Genomic DNA, 15,436 nt, shown 5'->3' with positions numbered 1-15,436 from the left:
ATCTGTCCCTGCAGTGCTGAGAGCAGCAGCAGAGGAGAGGAACAGTCCCTTTCCTCACCCCTGCCCCACACAAGCTCAGTGCCCATGCAGGGACCCTGTCCAGCCCACTTTGGGATCCCAGCTCCAGGTTCACCCCCCTCATCCCAAATCCAGCTCCTCCAGCAGCCGCAAAGCAACACCAGCAGCCCCTCCAGCCACGGCCAGAGCCCCTTTCATCTTCCCTGTGTCAAACCTCGGAGCAGCTGCCCTGAGGCAGCACCGAGCGCTTGGTCCTTGCCGGGAGCAGCAGGGATCCATTCCCGGGCAGGGTCCCGGGATGAGCCAGGTCCGCGCAGGTGAGCGGGAGAGGCATCCCCTGGGAGGGAGGGAAGGAACAGGGAGGGAGGGAGGGAGGGAGAGAAGGAAGGAGGGACGAAGGGAGGGAGCAAGGAGGGAGCAGAGAGGGAGGGAGGGAGCAGAGAGGGAAGGAGAGAGGGAAGGAAGAAGGGAGAGAGGGAAGGAAGGAAGGAAGGAAGGAAGGAAGGAAGGAAGGAAGGAAGGAAGGAAGGAAGGAAGGAAGGAAGGAAGGAAGGAAGGAAGGAAGGAAGGAAGGAAGGAAGGAAGGAAGGAAGGAAGGAAGGAAGGAAGGAAGGAAGGAAGGAAGGAAAGAGGGAGGGAGCAGGGAGGGAAGGAGGGAAGGAGGAAGGAGGGAAGGAAGGAGGGAGGGAAGGAAGGGAGGGAAGGAGCAGGGAGGGAAGGAGGGAAGGAGCAGGGAGGGAAGGAAGGAGGGAGGGAGGGAGCAGGGAGGGAAGGAAGGAAGGAGGCTGGGAAGGAAGGAGGGAGGGAGCAGGGAGGGAAGGAAGGAAGGAGGGAGGGAGGGAAGGAGGGAGGGAAGGAGGGAGGGAGGGAGCAGGGAGGGAGCAGGGAGGGAAGGAAAGAAGGAGGGAGGGAAGGAAGGAGGGAAGGGGGGAGGGAGCAGGGAGGGAAGGAAGGAGTAAGACAGGAGGAAGCCGGGCTGTTGAGTCAGCCCTGCGCAGCTGCCTGCGAGAGCAGAGCCAGGGAGAGCCGCGCTGGCTGCAAGGGACAGGATTGCTGAGCGCACGGCGAAATGGTTTGAGTAATAATCAACGGTAAGGAAACCTCTGCTCTGAGGAGAGAGCTTAGAGGGGAAATAGCCTGTTTGTGTCACGGCCCGGGCTGGTGGGGGAGGCAGGCTGGTGCTGGAGGGGTTTGGAACACAGCCGGGACGGCAGGCACGGAAACAAGTCCCGTTCATCCGGTAAATCCCGTCCCCATCCCTCCCTCTGTGCGGGGCTGCCTGGGGACGCTGCTCTGGGCTCGCTGCTGTTTCCCAGTGCCCCAAAGGTCCCCTGTGTCCCCTGTGTCCCCTGTCCCCGCAGCCTGCCGCTATGTGGCCAGGAAGATGAGGAGCCTGCGGAGCCGGGAGCCCCGGGATGAACCGCCCTGCCCGGGGCAGGCAGTGCCCCAGAGCCACCCCCGGGACAGGGACATGTCCCACAGCCACCCCCGGGACAGGGACATGTCCCACAGCCACCCCCGGGGTAAGTGCGGGCTCACGGGGACAGGGACCTGTCCCAGAGCCACCCCCGGGGTAAGTGCGGGCCCATGGGGACAGGGACATGTCCCAGAGCCACCCCCGGGACAGGGACATGTCCCACAGCCACCCCCGGGACAGGGACATGTCCCACAGCCACCCCCGGGGTGAGTACGGGCTCACGGGGACAGCAGCATCCACACACCTCATCCCAAACCTGCTGGCACGGGGAATTTTCCATTTTTTGGCTGGGACAGGGGGTTCAGGGCTCAGCCAGGGCTGGGGGCAGCTCCACACTCCCGGTCTGTGCTCCCAGGACCAAGCTGTAAAAGTTTCTGTTCTCCCCTGCTGTATTTTTCCTGGCTGGGTTTTGTTGTTCAGTGGCATTGCAGCCCCGGCAGAGGGGAGGAGCAAACAGCAGCCTTTGGAAAGGGGACAGACGTGCTTTGGGGTGGGATTAGGGGTACAAGAGGATGTCACCTGCCCCACAGAGCTATGTGCCCCCGGACACTGTTTGTTATTCAGAGCCCTGCCAAACACCAAAATATAGCACCGAGCTGGCAGCAGAGATTCTTGGTTTTGTTCCCAGTGTTCCCTCCCTGGCCCATTTAAAGCACACGTTGGAACCACAGTGACTTTGCAGATAAAGCAGAGCCCCAGTTTGGCACGGGGGGTACAGCAAGAACCATCCTGACTCCTCTCTGCTCCAAGCAAGGCATGGAAAAATCTCCGGCATCACCTGACTGCCCTGCTCAGATGGCAAAGTGAACTGAGCTCTGAGCTGAGCACTCAGCAGGGCAGGGATCTGCCCCACCCGTGCTGGTTGCACTGGTTTGGCTGAGTCACTCCTGAGCAAACATTGCCAGGAGCTTGGAGCTGGCCCTGGAGACTCCAGGGAAGGTGTAGGGCTGAGCCAATGTGTGTACAGGGGATCCTAAAAACCGTCTAGAATCTCACCTGTCCCCTAAAGTAACACTGGATCCTGAACAGGGAGGGGAAATGCCTCGACTGTGTGTGAAAGAGAAGCAGGAGGAAGGAGCAGCTCCCATCCTGCAGTGGGAGCCAGGAGTTTGCAGAGGCTCCAGGAAGATCAGCAAAGCACTTGGGTGTATCAGGGAGAGGAATCAAACCCATCTGAGCAAAGCTGTTCAGCTCCTTTCTGCAGTTAATTGCTGGGTGTTTAATTGCAGTCAGGGTAGCTGAGGTTTTCAGAATACCTTACTGTCCCTTCCAGAACCTTTTGCCTTGGCTAATCCCGAATCCCTTTCTTTTCTCCCATCCTTGTCATCTGCAGATGTAAAACCAGAGTTACCAGCACCCTCTGAAGCACCAGCCTCACTCCCCAGAAACATCAAACCCATCCAGTGCAGGTCCTGACGATAAAAGCCCTCACGGTGCTCCCATGAACCCCACGAGATTTCTTCCCACTGATTTTTGCTGGAAATCCTGTATCCCAGGGATTGGAAAACATCAGCAAATCCCTGCTGTATCTGCTCTCAGCACAGAAGCACATTGATAGAAAATGTCCTGATCGGTGTTTCATGACCAGAATTTTCAAATTGGCAGGGAAAAAAGATTCCCATGTGCATCAGATGCTCCTGGCACCCATGGGCCATGGAACACCAGGGGAGGAGCAGGAGCCCCTACATCCTAGCAAGGAACTAGATGTTTATACTGTGAAACCAAATCATGCTCCCAGTGATATTGGTACAAATTCAGACGAAGGCAAAACCATTTCCTGAGCTGAATAAGGAGTTTTGGAGCTCAGGTGTGTGGGAATCCCTTTCCCCATGCCCAGGTGATGTGCAGCACCCCCAGAGCAGAGGCTGCAGGACCACAGCAGGATGTGCCCCCAACCCTGCCCTGTCACAGAGCAATGACAGCAGAGCCCCAAACCCCACAAGTGTGGGGAGGACCTGCCTGACCCCTCCTGTGACAGCTCAGCCTGAAGTAAAGGTGCATGAAAATCAGCTTGGGAGTGTGGTGGTTTTTCTCCTGGAATGAGTTTGGTGTCACTGCAGTGCTTGGGATTGTGCATTGGCAGCATGGGGGGATCAGAGGATCTTGTAGGGGGGCATTGATAAGGGAATCATGTGTTAGGGGTCACTGATAAGGGGATCCTTTATTGTGGGTCACTGATAAGGGGATCCCTTGTTGAGGGGGGTTCACTGATAAGGGAATCCTTTGTTGTGGGTCACTGATAAGGGGATCCTTTATTGTGGGTCACTGATAAAGGGATTATGTGTTAGTGGGATCACTGACAAAGGGGATTATGTGTTGGGGACTCGCTGCTGAGGGTCCCAGGCAGTAGGAGATGGATCTCCTCTCAGCATTGCTGTGGCCAGAAGCCATGGGACAAGGAGCAGAGCTGTCCTGCACCCTGGGAAGAGCCAAATGCAAGTTGCTGCTGCTCAGGCTCCTGTGGCCTTTGCTGTACGAGGCTGTGGGAAGGCTGATGGTTGCTGGCAGGAGGGTTTGGACACAAACGAGCCCCAGGCTGTCCCTGGGCTGGTTCTGACCCCTGGGGCCATAACCCCACACCGAGCTGGTGGGCAGGAGCTCTCCAAGGTGAGCAGCTTTATTGGAGTCCTATTTCCACTCATTCAGCCAGGGAAGCTCCCATCCCTGCCCCACAGCTTCTCCACTGGTGGGGACAGCGATTTTGGTGCTGAGTCACCTGTCCCTGCCCCAGCAGCGCTGGGGGTGCAGCACGGTGCTCTGGATGAACTGGCACAGGCAGGGAACGCTGCTGGGGCCCAGGTGTCCCCCTGGGCTGGCCCGAGGGAGCCGGCCCGTGACCAGGAGCCGCACGTAGCAGCCACTGAAGATCACCAGGAGCTGCTGGGCCATGGCCTGGAGGGACAAGAGAGGTGTCAGAGCAGGGCACACATCCAACACCCTTTTCTCCCTGCTTCCAGGGCTGTGCTGCTCTGACAGGAGCACAGATAACTGGCCCAGAGCCTTGTGGCCAGCAGTGCTGGCACACTGTCCCCACAGGGGGTGACACCCGTGGGTGGCCCTGGGCACCTGCCTGCTCTGTCCCTGCCTCCTCGGGCTTGTTTGTGCCTGCAGACAGCCAGAGAGCCTCAACCTGCAGGGATGTCACCTGCCCTGAATTCACTTAGCCACAGTGACAGGAAAACTGCAAAGTAAACCCAAATCATCCCGTGCTGAGCGGGAATCAGGACACATTTGTTGCTCAGCGTGGCACAAGTCTTTGAAGGCAATTTCCATGGAGCAGACAAAGGCTGGGCTCACCCACGGCTCAGCCCCAGCCTGGGCAGGAGCACCAGATCCCTGGGGAGAGGTTTTCTTCCAAACAGGACCCTTGGGACCAGCAAGGAACAGCCCAGTGCATGAATTCCCCAAGGATTATCCCCAGCTGCTCAGACAGCTTTGACAGCTCGGCAGCACCAGGGCTGGAGAAGGTGTGTGGGGACTTCCAGGTGCTTCTGCTGGAGAAAAAGGTGGTGTCCCCATGGCTGGGAGGGGGTTTGGAGCTGAGATGCCTTGGGGGTGTGATTTGGGGGCTCTGTCAGGGGATATTTCTCCTCACCTCAGGTGGGCCCTCGGGGATGAGGTGCAGGAGCTTGCTGCAGGTCACAGGATCTTTATTCGGGGTCACCCTGCTGGATAAAAGAGGGGATTCTTCACATGGAGCCTCCTCCTCCGTGCCCAGCTCGGGCTGAACTGCCACATCCATCACCACACAGAGCTTGTTCAGCCTGTGCCTCAAGCCTGCCTGGAAGAGAAGGAGATTTTGGGGCTCTCCAAAGGCAGGCAGCAGTGGTGTCCTGAGCACAGCCTTTACAGGACACCATTTCCTCCTGCATGGCTTTTATTCCTGGGATTTCCCACCCCAGGCAGCAGTGGTGCCCTGAGCACAGAGTTTAAAAGGCACAATTTCCTCCTCCTGCACATAGTTCACTCCTGGGATTTCCCGTGCCAAAAAGTGTGCCCAGCACTTGGAGCAATGTGAATGGGGCAATTGCTGTCCATCCCTGAGCTGCAGCTTTCAGGGAGATTTCAGAGGGCTCTCACCTCTCATCCCACAAAGGCAGCTCAGCCTTTACACACCCACAGAGAGAAAAACATTTTCTGAAGGCCAAGAGGACAAAATTTTTATATAATTAACTCAATCCAGCATTTCCTGCTCCTCCAGGCTATCCCACTTATTCCAGGAGGACAGCTCAAGGTGGCAGCTGTTCCAAGGTGTGCCACGTGCTTCCAAAATTTGCCTTTCATTCCTGATGACTTTCCATCATTAAAGCTGTACAGTTAATTATCCAGACACGCACATTCCATGGGGTCTGGACAAATTCCTGCTGAACTGGGCAGGGACAGGTGCACTTTATTCACCTCCCAGCCTGCCCAGCTCCCAGTGCACAGCAGGGGAACCTCAGCAGGGCACTCAGACTCTCATTTGTCCTTGCCCACCTCCACCCCAGCAAATCCAGGCTCAGAGCAGCCCCAGGCTGTCCCCAGTGTCCCTTACCTGTGTCCCTTACCTGTGTCCCCTGCAGGTGAGTGATGTGGGCTGACAGGGCCTGCAGGCAGCTCTCAGGGCTGAAGTGCACAAACCACAGCTGGAAGGGGCAGGTGAAGGAAGGAATCTCTCCAAGCCTTCCTCTCCCTGGATGTGGATGCTGGGGTGGGCTCTGGGAGCAGAGCTGGGGCAGGTGAAGGAAGGAATCTCTCCATGCCCCCCCTGCCATCCATGGGATGCTGGGATGGGCTCTGGGAGCAGAGCTGAGCTGGTGCCCTCAGGGTGCTCAGGGACCCAAATAACACAGCCCAGGGCTGGTTTTAAGCCAGGAGAGTCTGGGCTAAGACAAAACTCCAAGCTTGGGGAAGCACAGAGCAGCCAGTCCTCCTCCCTGAGCTCCTGCAGCCTGGGATGACCCAGGGTCATTGCTCATCTCAGTGACCCTACCCCAAATAAACCATGGGCACAGTGACTCAGCTGCCCTACACCTTCCTGCTCTCTTCCCTTTGTTTCTAGGGATTCACTCCATTTATTTTTTACAAAACTGGCCGTACTCAGGGCTGCTCAGAGGACACTGCTGAGAAGAGTTTTCCAAGAGTAGCGTGTTGGGGATGTGAGTCCTGCCAGAGCTGTGTCCTTGTGCATCTGCTGCACCTGCCAGCAGCACAGGGATCCAGGAAAATGTAAAATCCAGAGGGTTGAAATGGATCTGACACTGGGGCAGACAGAGCCATTGTAAATCCCTGGGTTATTTGCTGCTCTCAGGCAGTTTTGGGACAGGTAGGTCAAGGTGAAGGCTCCCTGGGTTAGTCCTCTAATGGACTTTGCTGGCCTGACTAAAGGTGGAATTCAGGTTTACAGATGTGGAATTCAGGTTTTCAAGGGTTTCCTCCTCCTCCTGAATGGCTTTGCCCTCCTGCAGTGTTCCCTGTCCCCTTCCCTGCTTCACCCCAGCTTCCCTCTCCATTTGTATTTCAAGTCTCTTTCTGTGTCTCTCACCTTCCTTTAACACCTTCATGGAGCCTTAAAACTCTCTTCATTCCCCTAAATCCCTGTCTAGTCCAGAAAAATCATCTCTGAAAAGCAGCAAATGAGCCCAAGGATGGGGATTTTGTTTTTCTCCATTTTAGAGTTTTTGGGGGACTGTTTGGTTTTCTCCCTGTTGTTTTTAGTGGTTTTTTTTGTTTGTTTGTTTGTTTTGCTATAGGAACTTTTCTATCACTCTGCCTATAGGCAGAATCATCAGTGTCACATAAGTATAACATATTTTTAGCAATATAAGTATATACAGTATAAGTATATTTTTAGCAATATTTGTCTGCCCTAAGGAACCCCACTTCAACCCTTTAAACTCATTATTTCCAATCACCTTTGGGCATATCTCAATCCCCACTTACAGGAGAAATCAAAACTTCCCAATTCCTCATCCCATCCCACAGGAGACAAACCAGATCCTAGGAACCCCACACTCCTCTGGATCACAGCATCAATAAATCCCTCCTGGCATTGATCCAGGAGGGATCTGCCCAGTTCACAGCAGAAAGGATACTTGCAGGATGTTGTGTGGCCCATCCAGGACACCTGTAATCCCCAGGATTATTCTGTGTTTGATAAAGATTTCATTGACAGCTGCCAGCCTCACATCTGTGTTCACGTTTAGCTGTTAAAGAATGCAAGGGAAAATAACACAATCCACAGCAAAAGTCTACAAACTGCAGCTGGACAATCCCAAATACTGCAGCTCTGAAAGGAAAACAGTGGAATTTATTTCCAGTGCCATGTTCTCCCTTCCTCCCCCAGAAATCTCCCTTCCTGAACCTCTGAACCCCCACACTGGCCTGGCTTCCTCCTGGAAGATTCATTTGCTCTGAGTCTCCCTCTGGATTTTGAATCAAGACTTTCCAATATTATTCTTCAGCCAAATAAATGGTGCCAGTAGTGCCAGAGGCAGCAGAGAATGCAAGGAGGAATCATCAGGAGCAGGGCAGGAGTCAGAGCTGCTGTGGGAGCACAAGCCCCACTCTGAAGGGTTGGTCTGCAGGGTGACCTTGGGGCCTCTCAGGGCTCAAAGCAGCTTCAGGAGAGCTGGAGAGGGACTGGGGACAAGGGCCAGGACACAGGGAATGTCTTTTCCAGAATTAGATGGGATATTGGGCAGGAATTGTTCCCTGGCAGGGTGGGCAGGGCTGGCACAGGGTGCCCAGAGCAGCTGTGGCTGCCCCTGGATCCCTGGCAGTGCCCAAGGCCAGGCTGGACATTGGGGCTGGAGCAGCCTGGGACAGTGGGAGGTGTCCCTGCCATGGCAGGGGTGGGATGGGATGGGATTTAAGATCCCTTTAAACCCAAACCAGTCTGGGATTCTCCGATTCTCTGGTCTCTGAGCCAGCCTGAGCAGCTCCAACACTTCCCTTTCAAGCATTGCATCCCCTCCCTTGGCTGCAGAACATCCCCTGCCTTCCCTGATTGCTGTAAATCATTCCCTCCTCCCTGGATCATTGTATTCTTTGTCTGCAGCTAGGGAATGCCCCAGCAGGAGGAACCCTGCTCCCCTCTCCACATCCCCACAGCAGGAGCCTCCCCTCACCTTCCTGTGCTGCTGATCAATGAGCAGGATCACCAGGACAGTGAGAGCCAGGGCCACCAGGGTCACCAGCACGCCAGCCCCCCACGAGTGTCCCAGGGAGCACAGCTGGAGTGTGGAGTAAAGGTTTGTCCAGAGAGAGATGTAGAAAACCTGGGCAAAAATAGAGAGGCTGGTGAGAGTCACAAACCCATGAAAGCGAGAAAAGTCATGGGAAGAAGAAAACAGTCCCTGCTCCCTTATAAATTAAGTCCCATGAGATTTTTCAAAGGGTGAGAAAGAACAGAAGTTGTTTCAAATAACAAATAAAGAAAGAAAGGACTGGAAAGACTGAGTGAGCCCTAGTTTATTTTTAAAAATCACCACTCACCAAAGACAATGAGTGAATTATTAATGATGATTCATCCCTAGGAAGGATTTCAATGGATTTCTTCCATTTAGATAAGGAATGCACTCACTGAGGCATACTGATAATAATTCTCAGAGTCCCTGGATTTAGAAAGTTCCAATTTCAAGGTGGTGCAGACACCACTCCATTACAGCAATGCTCAACCAGTGGGCACTGACACAGGGCTCAGGGGCTGGGTTAATGTCAGGGAAAGCTGGATTCCTTCACCTCACAGAGCATGGATTTGGGAGCAGGTGTGACATGTAGGGCATGGCATCTTCTCACAAGGACAAAACTCAAAGGCACTGAACAGGCACCAAACCCCTAAAAACACTGAGCACCAATTCCTACAGTACCAGTGAAAGGAGAAGATTTGTATAATGGCTTTCCAAAAATAAAACATAGGAGTTAAAACAAATATTTGGGTTTGATCACACCCTCAGCACACTGCAAAGCATCAGTCTCTCAGCAGATCCTCATGGTTGGGTCTCCAGAGGAGTTTCTTGCACCAGAAGAAGACAACACCAAAAGTTGACTGATTTGTTGGTCTAAATTAGCATTAGGACCAGAATACCTTCAGATTTTTAAAATCAAGTTTTAAAGCCAATGTGTTGTAGGTACTGTCACCTCAGCATGGGCTGCTCCCCCAGGCAAGGACAGCCTGCTTTGGTGGGACTGCCAGCCAGGGGTGGAGAGAGAGCCTTGTCCTCTCCCTGCAGGAATTCTGTCAGCTGGAATTGCCATAGGAGCCCACCAGGAATGTGTCAGGACCAGGATTTGGTGCCAGCCAGAGCCCCTGGGCAGCAGGACCCCGGTGGCAGGCTGGCAGCCCGCAGTGCCCTCACCACAGCCATGGCAATCTGGAAACCCCTGGAGCTGTAGAGCAGGAACCGCCTCACTTCGGGCCTCAGGAGCCCCTCCTGGATCAGCCTCCTCCATGGCTCCACTGGCACCTGCCCAGGGACAAACACAGAGTCAGGGCCACCCTCCAGCCTGGGCTCCACCCCCCAGCACAGCCAGCCTGGGCAAACCTCGTGGGGCACTGACACCTAAACCTGTGTGCCAGAGCTGCCTCCCACGGGGAACATCTCCAACACCACCTACAGGGAACATCTCCAGTCCCAAACACAGGGAAATCTCCAATCCTAAATACAGAGAACATCTCCAGTCCATCCCCAGGGAACATCTCCAATCCCATCCATAAAGGAACATCTCCAATCCTACCCCAGGGAACATCTCCAATCCCAAATACAGAGAACATCTCTAATCCCAAAACACAATGAACATCTCCAATCCCATCCCAGGGAACATCTCCAATCCCAAAACACAATGAACATCTCCCATCCCAGGGAACATCTCCAATCCCAAAACACAATGAACATCTCCCATCCCAGGGAACATCTCCAATCCCATCCCAGGGAACATCTCCAATCCCAAACACAGGGAACATCTCCAATCCCATCCCAGGGAACATCTCCAATCCCATCCCCAGGGAACATCTCCAATAACAAATACAGAGAACATCTCCAATCCCATCCATAAGAGAACATCTCCACTCTCAAGCACAGAGAACATCTCCAATCCCAAATACAGAGAACATCTCCAATCCCATCCACAAGAGAACATCTCCACTCTCAAGCACAGAGAACATCTCCAATCCCAAACACAGGGAACATCTCCAATCCCAAATACAGAGAACATCTCCAATCCCATCCATAAGAGAACATCTCCACTCTCAAGCACAGAGAACATCTCCAATCCCATCCCCAGGGAACATCTCCAATCCCATCCATAAAGGAACATCTCCAATCCCATCCCCAGGGAACATCTCCAATCCCATCCACAGAGCCACCAAAGACCCCAAAATTGGGTCCCTGCCTCAGCTGCAGTGAGTAAAACCTGCCTGGGAAGGGCAGAGAGAGTCCCAAGGGAAGAAAACACCTTTTTGTGATGAAGAACAAGGCAAGGCAGATGTCCCAGGGATGGTGTGCCCTATATGAGTGAATTTTAAGCAAAATTCACTCCAAACTCTCTTCAAAAAGTTTCTCCACAGAGCTTTAAGGCAAGTTCATCCCAGTTGACTTCCAGCCCACGGGGAATAGACTGAAGTTGGACTGAAACATCGACTCTCAAACCAAAAAAACCCCAAAGCCATCTGGGACGTGGGTGTAAATGCAAATCATGCAAATCCAGCTGGAATTAACTCCCAGGGGAGCTCACCTGGACCCCGAGGGCCTGCAGTTTCTGGGCACAAAGGTCCATGTCGAAGGAGGAGGTGGGGCAGGAGTTGTCCATGCTGAGCACCAGCAGCACCTGGCCTTGGGGGGGGTCTGCAGGAACCAAAGGACCATGAGCACAGCATGGGGGTTCACCCCACAGCCAAGCAGCACCTGGCAAAGGGGGGGCTGAGAACACAAACCCCCTGGTGTGTTTGATCCACAAACATCCTTGGCCACTGCTAAGGAGCTCTGGAAGCAGCCTGGGATCCCCTGGATGGAAACAAACTGCAGAGAGGGAGGAAACCCCAAAATCATCCCAGGAGTGAGCAGCCAGAGATAACAGGAGATAACAGGAGATAAGAGGAGATAACAGGGGTTAACAGGAGTCTGATCTGCAGCACAGCCATGGAAGGACAATGTGCTCAGGCTGCTCCATGGTGCTGAGGCTCATTTCCCTCTTGGAGACCCCCCCATTGCCCACCCACCACAAAAACCAACTTGAGCCATTAATAAAGTGCTTTCCAGTGATCCCATTGCTTGGGAACGTGGCAGGGCTGCCCTGGAGCACCCCCAGAAGCCCCAGCAGCCAGGTCTCCTCTCCAGCAGCATTTCTGGAGCCTGGCTCTGCTCAAGGATCCTCCAGTGTCAGCTCGGGGCAGGATCAGAGATACAACCTAGAGAATGAAGTCAGGAGCCTAAAAAGTGTGAGGACAACGTGTCCTAGATTTAAGGAGCAGCAGGGGAGAGCTGTGATCTCCAGGCAGCCCATCTGGCACCCACCTAGAGCTTACACAACGAGAGGAAGAGTTTGGGCCTGAGCAAGTGGCTGGTTCAGCTGAGATCCTGCTTCACTGAAAAGTGTCACCCAAATTTCCTTCCCCTGGAAGGTCACCCTGGGCTGCTCCTGGGGACACTTTGAGCAAAAAGGGGGCCCTGCTGGAGGGTGTGGGGGCTTCAAGAATCCATGGCTCTGCTTGCTGCCAGGCTGCTCCAGCCCCAATGTCCAGCCTGGCCTTGGGCACTGCCAGGCATCCAGGGGCAGCCACAGCTGCTCTGGGCACCCTGTGCCAGCCCTGCCCACCCTGCCAGGGAACAATTCCTGCCCAATATCCCACCTAATCCTGGAAAAGCCATTCCCTGTGTCCTGTCCCTCCATCTTTCCTGTCAGCCCTTCAGGCACTGGAAGGTCACAATGAGATCAAACCAAATCTTTTCTACAGGCTGAACAATCCCAGAGCTGCTCCATCTCTGATCCCCCTGGTGCCTCCTCTGGACTCTCCAGCAGCTCCAGCTCCCTCCTGTGCTGGTTCCAGGGCTGGGGCAGCTCTGCAGGTGGGGTCTCACCTGAGCCCAGGGGCACAGGGACAGAATCCCCCCTGCCCTGCTGCCCCCAGCACAGGCCAAGTTTCCCAAAGATTTCTCAACCTCAAAGCCAAGAGGAGAGGACTTGCAGGGGGCTGCTTTTCAATAGGTTGGTTCATTCATTTCTGCCTATCAGGCATTCCAAAAAAAACCCCAAAGCATCTCTATCTCCATCCCGAAATGCTGAAACATCCACAATGTTTTGGTTCTATCACAAGTGAGATGCTGTTAAAGAGCATCTTTGATAAAATCTGTCAGTGGTTATTTTAAGGACACTGAGCTCAGCTCTGCCTCCCCCATTACCAATGAGCTGCTGCCTTACCTGGCACCCACTGCAGGGCTCCTTCCCTGAGCTCACCCTTGCTGTACCGGAGGGACGACTCATTTTTCTCAGTTCCACCAGTCTGGCTTTTCTGGGCCATGCTGAAGGTGAGTCTCCTTGAAGGATTCTGTGTTTTGTGGTCAGAAACTCAGCATTCCTCTCTCTCCCTGCTGGGAAGCACCAGCCAGCCCCCCAGCAGCAGTGGGGAGCAGATTGTGAAACCCTCACTCGCAGCCCCACTGCTGCCTTCCTGGGGATCCTGCTTGCCATGAGCCACCAGGCATTTCTTAGCCCTGAAATGAGAAAAAGAACATCCCAAATCTTGCAGAGACAGCAAATAAAGGCTAACAGCAGTGACTGTGCTCCTGGGGCATGGCAGCATCTGGTCTTGGTCAGTGCAAGTTCAGTACACACAGACTCACTTTTTATTTGGTTTTTGTTGCAAAGTGAAAAAGTTATCCTTAAATATTCCTTAAATTATCCTGACATCCTTCAGCATTCACATTTTGCAAGCAATTAACAAGGAACAGGCAGGATTTCTCCTTGCCAAGGCTCTTTGCCATCACCTTCAGAAGAAGCTGGAGCTGGTGGAAATGTCCCTCCTGCTCAATGACACGGGGACAGATCCTCACCACAGGACAGAGGAGCAGATAAGGCACAAAAATGCATTTGTTGAAGGCAGGGTCAAGCAGGAGCTCCTACCCAGCAGCAGTGAAGCCTTTGAGGTCTCTGCTTTCCTTTTCCTTTTCCCTCTCCTCTGATCTCTCCCCTCCCCTCTCCTCTCTTTTCCCTCTCCTCTGTTCTCCTTTCCCCTCTCCTCTCTTTTCCTTTTCCCTCTCCTTTCCTCTCTCCTCTGATCTCTCCCCTCCCCTCTCCTCTCTTTTCCCTCTCCTCTGTTCTCCTTTCCCCTCTCCTCTCTTTTCCCTTCTCCTCTCCCTGCTCTCCTCTCCCCTCTCCTCAGGGAAGTTCTCACAGCAGGCATTGTGCCCAAGGTTTTCCAGGTGTTTTTTTCCCTGCTGACACAGCTCTCTAACCTCCTGCCAGCGCCTGTGGGTGGTTGTTAAATGCTTGGAAGACTCAGGAGTTTACTTTTCAATTACTTTCCACCCCAGCTCTCCAAAACCACCACTTACTTTTTAACCTTTGCTCAAACCAAGAGCCTGTTGCTGTCTCCTGGTGCTCAGAGATCTCACCCATTCTCCTTCCAAAGGGGATTGTTTTGTTTCTGACATTTTTTCTGCTTTTTTTTTCTGATGGTTGTGGCTGTATTCACCCCCTTGCACAAAGCCAGGACAATCCCTGGATGAAGAATGCCAGAAAGGAAATGGAGGCAAGAGAAATAACACGAGAAATTCTTCTGATCACAGTGGGGAAAAAACCCCAAAACGCTGAAAACTCACACTGAAAGGATGAAGGCAGTGAGTGTGTGCACACAGGATGGGCACAGCACCTGCCCAGGTGAGGAGAGCCCCCCTGGCACAGCTCTGCCATGAGGATCACGGGCACCACGTGTCACAGGGCACATCCCAGACCGCAAGGTGCATTCAGATTGTCTCACTTCTTTCCCTCCTTTGCCATCCAACAGAAGGGAGTGCGAAATCAAGACAGAAAAGCCCGTGGAAGACAAAAGCAAAGAGTGGAAAGAAAGAAACTAAAGAAAAAGCTGATTAGAAACTGAAGAAAAACCTGATCAAAACCAACCACTCTGTTGCTGCTGCTGGCAGGTTCATCTGGAGATGAATCAAAGCTCTCTGGCTCAGATAATGAGAATCTGGGGCCTCTGGGGGACAGTCCCAGGAGGAGACAGTGGAGGTGCAGCAGCTCAGCCATCCCCAGGAGGAAAACTTCCCCAAATGCTGGGAGCTCCTCAGCCAAAGCAGCTTTGCTTTTACCACTTATTGCAGCACAGTTTGGCTCTGTTGCTTTTTCCAGCAGAACCTCCCATTTGGGGATTGGGTCTCCCCAAACCTCCCTCTGATCCCTCAAGGAGCAGCCTCTCCTCTCCAGCACTCCCAGGCTCTGTGCTCTCTAAACTGCTTCTTATTCTTTATGCAATGCCAACAACCCTCTGGTGCATTGACTTCCTTCTTTTCTGGACACCTCACTGAAGAGCAGAGAAACAGCCAGCAGGTCCTTGTGCCTCATTCCCAGAGCAGCCAGCACAGCCTTACCTGCTCCAGCTCACTCCTGGTGCTGGGAATGCAGCTCAGCCTCCTCCTGCTGCTGCTGCTGCCTGTCCTTCCTGTGCCACTGCCCCACTCTGCACTGCCACACTGTGCCACCGCAGGCAGGAAGGTCCCAGCCTGCTCTGGATGGGGTCCCTCTGTGCCCTGTGCCTGCCAGGAGCAGGGATTGCCCAGGCTGTGCCCCTGCCTCCCTCTCCTCACCCTGAGCTGCAAGCACCGACTTGCAAAATCTCCCTGGTGCATGTGACTCTCCTGCTGGGCTGTGCTCACAAATGTGGGTTTAACCCTCTCTAGTTCCTCAAAAGTGTTCCCACACTGCAGGCACGGCCCAGGGGGAGGTTCTGTCCTCACCTTCGGC

General features: G+C 53.9%; 1 protein-coding gene and 1 long non-coding RNA gene across 2 annotated transcripts; one reads left to right on the top strand and one right to left on the bottom strand.

Moving 5' to 3' along the window:
• The first annotated feature begins 957 nt into the window (after positions 1 to 957).
• On the top strand, positions 958 to 3,504 carry LOC117005655. The gene is made up of 3 exons (XR_004419863.1): positions 958 to 1,109; positions 1,380 to 1,541; positions 2,829 to 3,504. It is a non-coding gene; the product is annotated as an uncharacterized LOC117005655 (long non-coding RNA).
• Positions 3,505 to 3,993: 489 nt separating this feature from the next.
• On the bottom strand, positions 3,994 to 15,105 carry TMEM268 (transmembrane protein 268). The gene is made up of 9 exons (XM_033077709.1): positions 15,064 to 15,105; positions 12,893 to 13,185; positions 11,210 to 11,319; positions 9,835 to 9,942; positions 8,605 to 8,754; positions 7,570 to 7,680; positions 6,043 to 6,120; positions 5,091 to 5,276; positions 3,994 to 4,387 (listed from the first exon to the last, which is right to left on the bottom strand). The coding sequence occupies exons 2-9, from the start codon at positions 12,990 to 12,992 to the stop codon at positions 4,208 to 4,210; spliced, it is 1,023 nt and encodes a 340-aa protein (XP_032933600.1). The 5' UTR covers positions 12,993 to 13,185; positions 15,064 to 15,105; the 3' UTR covers positions 3,994 to 4,207.
• Between the last annotated feature and the right edge of the window lie 331 nt (positions 15,106 to 15,436).

This window comes from Catharus ustulatus, chromosome 21, assembly GCF_009819885.2.
Source record: "Catharus ustulatus isolate bCatUst1 chromosome 21, bCatUst1.pri.v2, whole genome shotgun sequence".
Classification (NCBI taxonomy): domain Eukaryota; kingdom Metazoa; phylum Chordata; class Aves; order Passeriformes; family Turdidae; genus Catharus; species Catharus ustulatus.
The sequence above is the reverse complement of the archived record's forward strand: the minus strand, read 5'-3'. Positions and strand labels throughout refer to the sequence as shown.